We start from the raw sequence: 9,878 nt of genomic DNA, 5'->3' as shown, positions 1-9,878 counted from the left end.
AGTGACTCACCCCTTTAAAGTCGCAAAAAAAACTCATAGGTTATGCGCTTTGTGGCGTGCTGGGAGTTTCCCAGCATGCTTTGGGTGAGACTACATTTGACCAGTGTGTCTTTTAATCTGTAGTGCTCTGTCCTGTAACGTGATTCATATCTTCCTTTTCTGTCTGATAATAGCATGGGGGACTGTTATCTTTTCGTCCACGTTTGTTGCTGTTTGATGCCTGTGTGTTTTCCCGTGTTAGTGAATGGATCTGTCAGTCACTCTCTTTGTTGTGTCAAAGTTTTGCCTTTGCCATCTGTGTGTCCTGCCTGTCTGTGTTTCACAATAACAGGCCTACACCCATGGGTGCTACAATAGTGCCAGAAGGAGTTGAAGATGAAAACGCTACAAAGAACCAAAGAGCTCATCGCCCAGCTACAGCGGGAAGGGACAGGGACACGGGCAAAGGCTTATATTCCAAGAGCCTCCATGAGGCTAAGCACAGACGGCAGGAGATGGCCACCGATGGATACGGAGTTCCCCATCTGGGCCAGGAGGAGCCTTCGCAACACCACCGCTGCTGCCATTGAAGCTGGTGTAAGCCTTAGAGGAGCCGTGGCACCGCTACAAGCCCTCTACGCCGCTGTCATCAGCCCGAGGGTCCACTAGACTGATGCTGCCAGCGTGGGATCCTCTGCATCACCGACACCCGAGGGGAAGCTTCCGCATCGCAGCGGCAGTCACCGCCAGCTGAAGGGAGCTGCTGAACTGCTCCAAAGCGTGGCTGTCCCCAGCTAGAGTCCTCTGTGCCAGCCCTGCCGGAGGGCCTCAGTAGCGCCCGATCAAGCCTCAGCTGGCCCTAAGCCACAGTTTGAAATTTTAGAGAATGGCCTGAACAATTTAAATTAGATCTTGGGCTCATGGAAATGGACACCAGACAAAAGATGAACTTATTCAACTAAATACTTAATACAAAAAAGACAAATAATTAATGTGAAAAGAAACTACTTTCAAAACTAGTTTAGTCTATACAATTTGCAGTGTTGTGCTGGGGACAGTCAACCTTTTGTGTCTGGTGTTTGCGTTTGTGACTTTTAGCATTTTATCTGTTTATTGCTGCTTGATGCCTGTGTTAGCCCCTGTGTTGGTAGCGTGTCAGTCACTGTGACTGTCTTTGTAATGTGTCTCTGTCAGACCTGCCTTCTGTTTCTCCCAGTGTGGTATCAGTGCTTCCTGCCCATCTGGGTTTCACAATAAAAAGCCTTCGGCTTGAAGAAGGAAAGAATGAGTTGTTGTCGTCTTTGAAGAACCCATCGACCTTACAGTGTTTTGCCTTGCCAAAACTCCATACACAAAAGCCAGTGAGATACTGGGAACAGGAAGAGTACCTCAATTACAAAATACCAATAGAAACATTCAGACAACAATTAATGTCACAGGTAGTCAACAAGTAACATTGACCAGCAGTGTCAGGGCACAGCGTATAGCCTATGACTAATTATATCCATTTCCAACATATGACATTTATGTGGCTGGGTTGCATGAGTGAATGCTAGATGCCCAGAAAGCAAACCCAAGTGCTTGAAAAGCATAGCATTTCACCACAGGTAACTTGTCCCAATGGGAGAAGGAAAGTCAATTCACCAGCAAAGTTTTCCTCTGCAATTTCCCCTCGAGTAAACCAGAGAGACATGCTTCCTCTTGAGAAACCACACTTTGAGTGTGCCACTGCCTCACATGAAAACTATACATCAAATTAGTTCTAAGGGATCTTGACAATGTTAAGATAGAAGTAATTCTCAGTTGGCCTTTTACAGCTGGGCACGGCAGGAGACTCATGGACATGACACGACTCATCCCCCAGAGGGCATTGTGATCAAGTGATTGAGGCTGGGCTGCTAAGCCACATACGGTCACTGAGCAACACGTCTAACGATGTGCTATAGCATACAGCAGTCATGCCCCATGTACAGACAAATGTTGTTTACATCAAATATAACCCCCTTAAAAAGCAGGTCCGATCGAGATCGCCCACCAAATGGACTTCAACACGCCAAAAATGAGGCTTCAGATAGAAATATCCAATAGGTGCTGTAAATATAATCAAATTCAGCTTTCAGCACTGACATTTATCCTCTAAACCCCAAATAAAAAATAATATTGGCAAACACAGAAGTTTAAAAACAATATTGGAAGCGTTTATTTGATACCTATGGTTGGTAAACCTCAGTCAGTGTGCCTTACTTCAGGAGCCAGAGTCAAAAATAATTGTGGAAAATGAGGTAATGTGCAGCATACGATTTCAGGGTTTATTTATATTGTGGTTGCCGACTTCAACAACTGTAAGCGTATCAGAAGTGAAATCACTTTTCTGCTCTCCTTCTATGCATTGTTTTCATTATGCACTGGCAGGATGCAAGTCATCCTTTTCCGTGTAAGGATAAATGTTTCTCCTGATGTCCTCTTGTGCCAGGAGAGATGAGTGCATCTCCTGAAACACATGTCACTTCTTCAAATCCTTTGGGGAGCCAGAGAACAACGGGTGCTCAATACCACAGAACGACTCCAAACACGAGACACTAATACATCCCATACATTTCAAGTCACATCTAGGCGGGGTCAACCCAGGTCAGGAAGAGACACATCAGAAGGGCCTCTAAGGCTTCTGTGTTAATGATCACCATTTTTGGCTGCTCTCGTTAAGAGGGAGAGCCTGGTAGCTTGTGGGATATGAGGCTCAGACCTCTTTCACAGAACACTGTTTCACACAGAAACTGATCCAACAGATTTTTTTACTATCATTTTATTATTTTGCCACATCTGTTACACGCTATGCATCCTTCATAGAAGAATAAAATGTCATTCTACAGAATATTGAATACATTTTGGGGGAACAAAAACTGAATATTAGAATGCCAATATGTATATTAATGTCACAATAACCCATTATTATATTATGAATTCGCATTCAATAGAAAAATTTCAGCAAAGGACTTTGTTCGGTGTTATGTTTGTCCATCTATAAACTCAGAACAACATGAATAATAAAACAGAGAAAGACCAAAGTCTATAATTGTTTTTAAGTAAATATAGAACTGGTGTAAGACTGCAACTAAAACAACAAAAATAAAATGTGTTTGGACTAAAACTGTCACCCCATTAGCAATCCTGCCATCCTACGCTGGCCTGCAACACTTCCTTCCTAAACGAACTAAGGCCTGGGGCTTGTAAACAGCACCTTCTGACAGGAGAAAAGTCACAGAAAAAGGCAGGGAGAGAGACATGTACAGTCAAGATGATGGTCATCACACCCCCTCTTCCTCTTCTTTACCACCCTCCTCCTCCTCTTCATCCAGATTTAGCAGGCCAGGAAAGTCATTCCACTCCTGCGGTAGGCACTCTGGGGGAGAGAAAGCCAGAGACAGTGAGAGAAGGAGAGAGAGAGAGAGGAGGAGGTGGGTGGAGAGAGAGAGAGAGAGAGAGAGAGAGAGGGATGAAAATCTGCTATGAATTAGCACTCCAGCTCCACAGAGGCAAGAGGCAGGCCCTTGTTTTCCGGTTTTGTAGACAACACTAGCTGGAATGTCAGATTTTTTTCCCCTCCCCCTCCTTTTATGTTTAATCTAGGCATTTTGGTGGTGGGGGTTAGCACAGAGCACTCCAGAGTATTGGAAAAGGGATCAACCGAAAAAAGACTCCTTTCGGTGTGGTTGACAAGTGGCTAGTACATCTATTAAAGGAAGACTGTGGGGTCTCAGAATTGTTTTATACATTTTAATAAGGGTGTGGGAATTGCAGGAGAGTATGCCTATGCTTAAGGGTTAAAATAGATGCCCCCCCACTCACCCTCCACCCACCCCAGATGACATTCCTGTCAGTAGTCTTGAGTTTTACACACAAAACATAAATGTGAACTTCATTTCAAATGTTTTAGAAATAACATGAACCTCATTGTGCCTTGTTAACTGATTCCCTCTGGGCCGAAATTCAGAGCAGATGAAAAGATTTATTGACGACCTAAAAAGAAACAACTGCATCTAAAGACATCTTTATGATTAGAATGGGCAGTATTTCCATATTAATATAAAACCATTCAATACAAAATGGCCATCAAACGGGGGAAACAGACCAAACCATCTGCCCAATAGAAAAAAAATGAAACACATGGATGCAATACTTAGGAAGGAGATCTTTGACTGGCCCAATGAGACGTGTGATATGAATGAACCATGAATTTGAATGAATGAAAGCAGCAACAGTGTGAACAGCAGAGAGTGGAACTTGAGAAGTGAATAACTCATTTATTCCGATAGGCTGCTTTACATAAGAGTCTTCAGCGGCACAAGGCCACTCTGCATGATTCCAAGCCTTTCCCGATGAGCCCTTCAGCCTGTGCTTCTGACGCCGAAGGAGGGGATGCACGCACACACACACACACACACACACACACACACACACACACACACACACACACACAACAGAGGCCCATAGATGGAAGGACTCAGTTAAAATCAGCTTCCAAACAATGCCCTGAAACTATTGGTAAGCTTCAGAAATCACAGTGTGACACGCATGAATGAGCTGAAAAGAGAGGAGGTGTAAGCGTATCTGAATCCTCTGTTCAATTCTCCTGGGGTGGTACATTGTTATATATGTCATTTCATTTCCTAGTCATAAAAGAAATCGAAAACACGAACCAGATGCCTGCTGCTTGGCCGCGTTCTCTATGCGATACAATTTGTTTTTGATGAACGCTTCCTTTTTTTTGGCGGAAAGTCTCTCATTATGGTGCACTCTCCCCGTTTGTCTGGCATCTTCAGAGTAAATAAAAGAATGGAGACGGGGCCCGAACAGTGAGGAGTTTTATTGAAAAACCCGACCTAACAGACTCTTGGTCCTCAAACGAGGTACAGGCCCCTGAAACACTAACTGGCTGGCACCGTGAGAAAAAAAAAACATGAGGACCAGGTTTGGGCTAGAGCCAGAGTGAGAATGGGAATGAGAGAGAGAGAGAGAGAGAGAGAGAGAGAGAGAGAATGATCATGTAAAGGAGACACAATCACAACCTCCTCCAAGAAGTCTGGCCCCATCAAATATCTGAGGAAAGAAGCTGGACCTTCCAGAGCTGCCTTCCTCTACACAATCCCCAGGGGGCTGCCCCTTGATTTGCCAGCAACTTCTGTTTCACACTGCCATTATCTGTAGGTTTAATTATAGGATCAGCGCATGGTTTGCAGATCCCCAATCAGGAGGGGGGGGATGGATGACTGGGGATGACTCGCCGATGCTGCTCTGGGCTCAGTCTCCCTGGACACCTGTATCCATTACAGACCCAACACTGATGGGCCCCCTTGCATCAGTTTGCACCAGACGGCCACTTTTATTTACTTTAATTGAATTTTTGTTTGACTGGTGCTTCTGACAAGTGTTTTGGTTCACTCTAATTAGTGAGATCCGGAGCCGGATGTCCGCGAAAGCAAGCCTGCAGGGACAGCACTTGGGCAGTGTCACGTCAGGCCTCCTGATACAGTATGAGACTCGAGACATTAAGGCTATATGTTAGTTAGACTATGCGCAGAAACACAACCCAAAGTGTTGTGATAAATTAATAATTATTAACTTAATTTAAATGCAGATCATGTACTAATGCAACACTGAAAATTGTCTTAGTCTTAATCTATCAGCTTAGTTTAGTGTTATTTGCTCAGTTTAGTCTTATTCAGGTTAAGTTGAATTCTCTGTTCATCTGACATCTCTATGTGATATTCGACTTGGCACTAAACTAGGCAAAGTATGACTACAAAGTTTTGCAGACACTATGAGGGCAGCAAAGTAAAATGCAGGAGCCCAGAACAGAATGTGACTAGAGTGACTAGACCCGTACCATTTTATAGGACTACACAACGTGACTAGAATGACTAGACCCGTACCATTTTATAGGGCTACATTTTTGTTGATGAACTTCCTGTTTGCAAAGTTTTTGAAAATGAAAGACAAGTGAAGGTATATGTCGATGCCGGATCATAGTCGTTACCGGATCGTGGTCCCACACATCGCGCATGCTCAAACACAAACGGTTTACAAGGCTCAATATCAACATATCTGGCTTGTCTTAACGCATGATGTAGGTTTATTTAACGTAATGTTTTATAATGTTGTAAACGGTTAACAGCATAAGGCTCAACGTCAACATATGGGGCTGGTCTTAACGCATAATACAGGTAGCCTACATTTAATGTTATATTTAATTGTGTTGTAAACGGTTAACAGCATAAGGCTCAACGTCAACATATGGGGTTATTTTGTATTACTGTTACTAGTAATGAATGCACTGCTTAACTAATAATTCAATAAACATGGAGCTTACCATCATAAACCTTGGCGGATTACCTGCGCGACTACGATCCGGAAACTACTACGCATGCGCAACTACGATCCGGTAACTACTATGATGCGGCATCGACAGTATATATAAACACTCAGCCAAACGAGCTCCAGCCAGGGAGTCTCCCCCCACCGCTGTCTGTCTGTCTGTCTGTCTCAGGGAGCGAGGAGGCCGGCATCATGGCGTCGCAATCACCAGCCAGCGAGCGAAAGGGCATCGGGGTCTTTGATCATCCAGGGATGGGGTGGTGATTATTCATCATTTGCTCTGATCAAAGGCTCGCTCTACAAATGCACTAAGTTGCGGAAGAACGTGGAATGTCTGTTTATCTTAAAAATGCGTCAATCTACTTCAACATTACAGGGGGAACTAGCTTAAAAAATAGCAGTCCAATTAAAAGGCAAAGAAATGACAGCTTGGTCATGACGCATGACATTACGCTGGTTTATTGCGTATGAAGGTTCAAAAGTCTGAAGTCTCTCACTTGAGTGTAAAATCAAATATAGCTGGTGAGTGGAGAGCAGTTCAGGAGCATACAGTGGGGAAAATAAGTATTTGTATTGAGTACCAACAAAAAAATCCAGAAAATGCATTTTATAACATTTATGACTTTATTTGCATTTGATGCAAAAAATAAGTATTTGAACCCCCACTGACTGGCAAAAATGACTTAGTACTTGGTGGAATAACCCTTGTTGGCCAGCATAGACGTCAGACGTTTCTTTTAGTTGGTCACCAGGTTTACACACATCTCAGGAGGGATTTTGGTCCAATCCTCTTTGCAGATCCTCTCCAAATCTTTAAGGTTGCGTTTTGAGGGAATGAGGTTCAAGCCCAATATTCCACGTTTCATGGCCCCATCCATAGTCCCCTTGATGCGGTGGAGTCGTCGTGTACCCTTGGCAGAGAAACAGCCCCAAAGCATAATGTTTCCACCTCCATGCTTGATGGTGGGTATGATGTACTCTTGGGGTCATATTCAGCATTCCCCCCCTGTCAAACACGGCAAGTCGAGTTAATGCCAAAGAGCTTGATTTTGGTATCATCTGACCACATTCTGTCTCCCAATCCTCCTTAGAATCATTCAAGTGTGCAATGGCAAACTTCAGATGGCCCTGTACATGCGCTTCCTCTAGCAGGGGGACCTTGCAAGTGCTGCAGTACTTAAAAAAATTACGGCGTGGTGTGTTGCCAATGGTTTTCTTGGTGACTGTGGTCCCAGCTGCCTTGAGATCATTCACAACCTCCCCCTGTGTAGTTCTGGGGTTATTATGCACCTTTCGAATGATCACCGATACCGCACGAGGGGATATCTTGCATGGAGCCCCAGACCTAGAGCGATTAACATTTGTTTGGTGTTGCTTCCATTTACGAATAATCGCACCAATAGTTGTCTGGTTCTTACCAAGCTATTTGCCAATGGTTTTGTAGCCCATTCCAGCCTTGTGCAGGTCTACAATCTTATCTCTGACGTCCTTGGACAACTCTTTGGTCTTGCCCATGGTGGTGAGGTTGAAGTTGTGAAGTATGATTCTTTGGACAGGTTTCTTTTATAAACGTCACCAGTTGAGATCAGGTGTACCTTGTTAGACCTAATGAGGACTTATCTGTGTGCTTCTTGGGCACAAAACTGGTCATTGTGAGCCAGAATTATTGCTGTTTGCTTGGGGGTTCAAATACTTATTTTTTTGCATCAAATGCAAATAAAGTCATAAATGTTATAAAATGCAGTTTTCTGAATTTTTTTGTTGATATTCTGTTTCTCACTGTTAAAATACACCTACCAATACAATTCTAGATCACACATTTCTTTGCAAGTGGCCAAACTTGCGAAATCGGTAGGGGATCAAATACTTATTTTCCCCACTGTATATGGAGTTTGACTGTAATAAAAGTGAATGTCTTCTGTCCCTGTGATTGAGTCTGAAGCCATCTGTGTGATTTCTTTAATCACGTGAGTGATGAATGCGTCCGTCTCAACAGCTCTTAAACACGGACAGCTCATGGGCCGCTGCCAATCGGGACTGCTGTCAAAACAAAAGCCTTCCTGCTAGGAAAGTTTATTCACAAATCCCCCAGTGTTACACACACAACCACATACACACAGACACACAACCACACAGACATACACACAGACACACACAGATGCAGCGATAAGTACTCAAGGACAAATCCATCTGTTCTCCTCCAGCAACTATCAAGAAAACTCATCTGGCCCTCACCGACATACACGACCGATCTGGGTTTAAAACTCCACTCACACCTTACAGGAAGCTGGCAGAGAGAGAGCGAGGGAGGGGGAGAGAGAGGGAGAAGGGCCCTGCAGGAAGAGAAACATAAATAATTACAAACCCTTTCCCCCCCGATGAATGTCTAATATGTGGATATCCAGAATGGAAGTAAGCGAGATCTATCTCAGGAAGAGCTCCATCCTGGATGGGAATATATTTTCATTTTGTCTTGGAGTCGCGTTTACGGTTCAGGGACCCAAGATGCCTTGCCTTCCCATGATCCTCCTTGGCACTAATTATTTATACTGCATGAGTGGAAGAGGAAAAATAAATTTGACGTTTACAAGAAGAGGAGCTCTCTAGGTTGTGTATCAAGTTCCTTCTCCCAGCCAGCTGACTAGGGCTGAGGGTCTTCCTCACACATGGCCTGTTCCTGAGGACCATGCACTCAGAGTAGGAAGACACAAACCGGTTTCTAAGCACTACAACCGCTTACTATGGGAGCAGTTGTCCATCAGACCACACCAGCCCACCCTGCCTTTCTGACTATGGAGATGGAGGGATGGAGAGAAAGAGTGAAAGAGTGTCAAAGCTAGTGGAAGTAAAGACTTAAGCTATTAAGGCAAAAATAAATGACTGGACTAAGGAAAAAAAAAAACTTTAATAGGGAGCAAAGAAAAATGAAGAGGAAAGATCCTTTCCAGTGCACATAAAGGTCTGAAATAACAAGTACCTTTGAACGTAACGGTCCTGCTTGAGCACACATGCTGACCTGACGTTTACCATCCCCTATGGAGACACTTCCAGAGGCGTCGGAGATAAAGATCACTCTCACATCCTTACAGCACTCTGGCACATTAACTGCTGCGGGGTTTCCTCCATCTCATTCATAAATCCCCTTCGCCTGGCTAAATAGTGCTAAGTAAGACCTTCTCTCCCACCCTTAGAAAACACTCTGTGGAGGTCCTCAGGTTTAAGTCAGCCATCCACCCACCCACCTCCCTCTGCACCGCAATCTCACACACACACACACCGAACTCACACACACACACACACACACACACACACACACACACACACACACACACACACACACACACACTCATTCACAACCACACACACACACACACACACTCACTCACACACTCACAACCACACAATGAGACAGATATACTCAACCACACACACCCACTTCACTCGTCCAGGACCCTGGCCTTGGTCATGGGTGGTGGGCAGGCGCATGGCAACCCCGTCCAAGAAAAATGAAAGAAGAAAAAAAACCT

General features: G+C 44.2%; 1 protein-coding gene across 4 annotated transcripts in view; it reads right to left on the bottom strand.

Annotated features, from left to right (window-relative positions):
* Positions 1-2,792: 2,792 nt before the first annotated feature.
* The window catches only part of supt3h (SPT3 homolog, SAGA and STAGA complex component), a 93,352-nt gene continuing 86,266 nt past the window's right edge, over positions 2,793-9,878 (bottom strand). For all 4 annotated transcript variants that reach the window (XM_080850053.1, XM_080850052.1, XM_080850054.1 and 1 more), the window contains one exon: positions 2,793-3,379. In XM_080850053.1, coding sequence (XP_080706179.1) covers positions 3,338-3,379 — 42 coding nt within the window. In that variant the 3' untranslated portion in view covers positions 2,793-3,337. The remainder of the gene's footprint in view (positions 3,380-9,878) is intronic.

The sequence above is a fragment of the Sprattus sprattus genome (genome assembly GCF_963457725.1).
Source record: "Sprattus sprattus genome assembly, chromosome: 13".
Taxonomy (NCBI): domain Eukaryota; kingdom Metazoa; phylum Chordata; class Actinopteri; order Clupeiformes; family Clupeidae; genus Sprattus; species Sprattus sprattus.
This window is presented reverse-complemented; position numbering and strand designations above follow the sequence as displayed.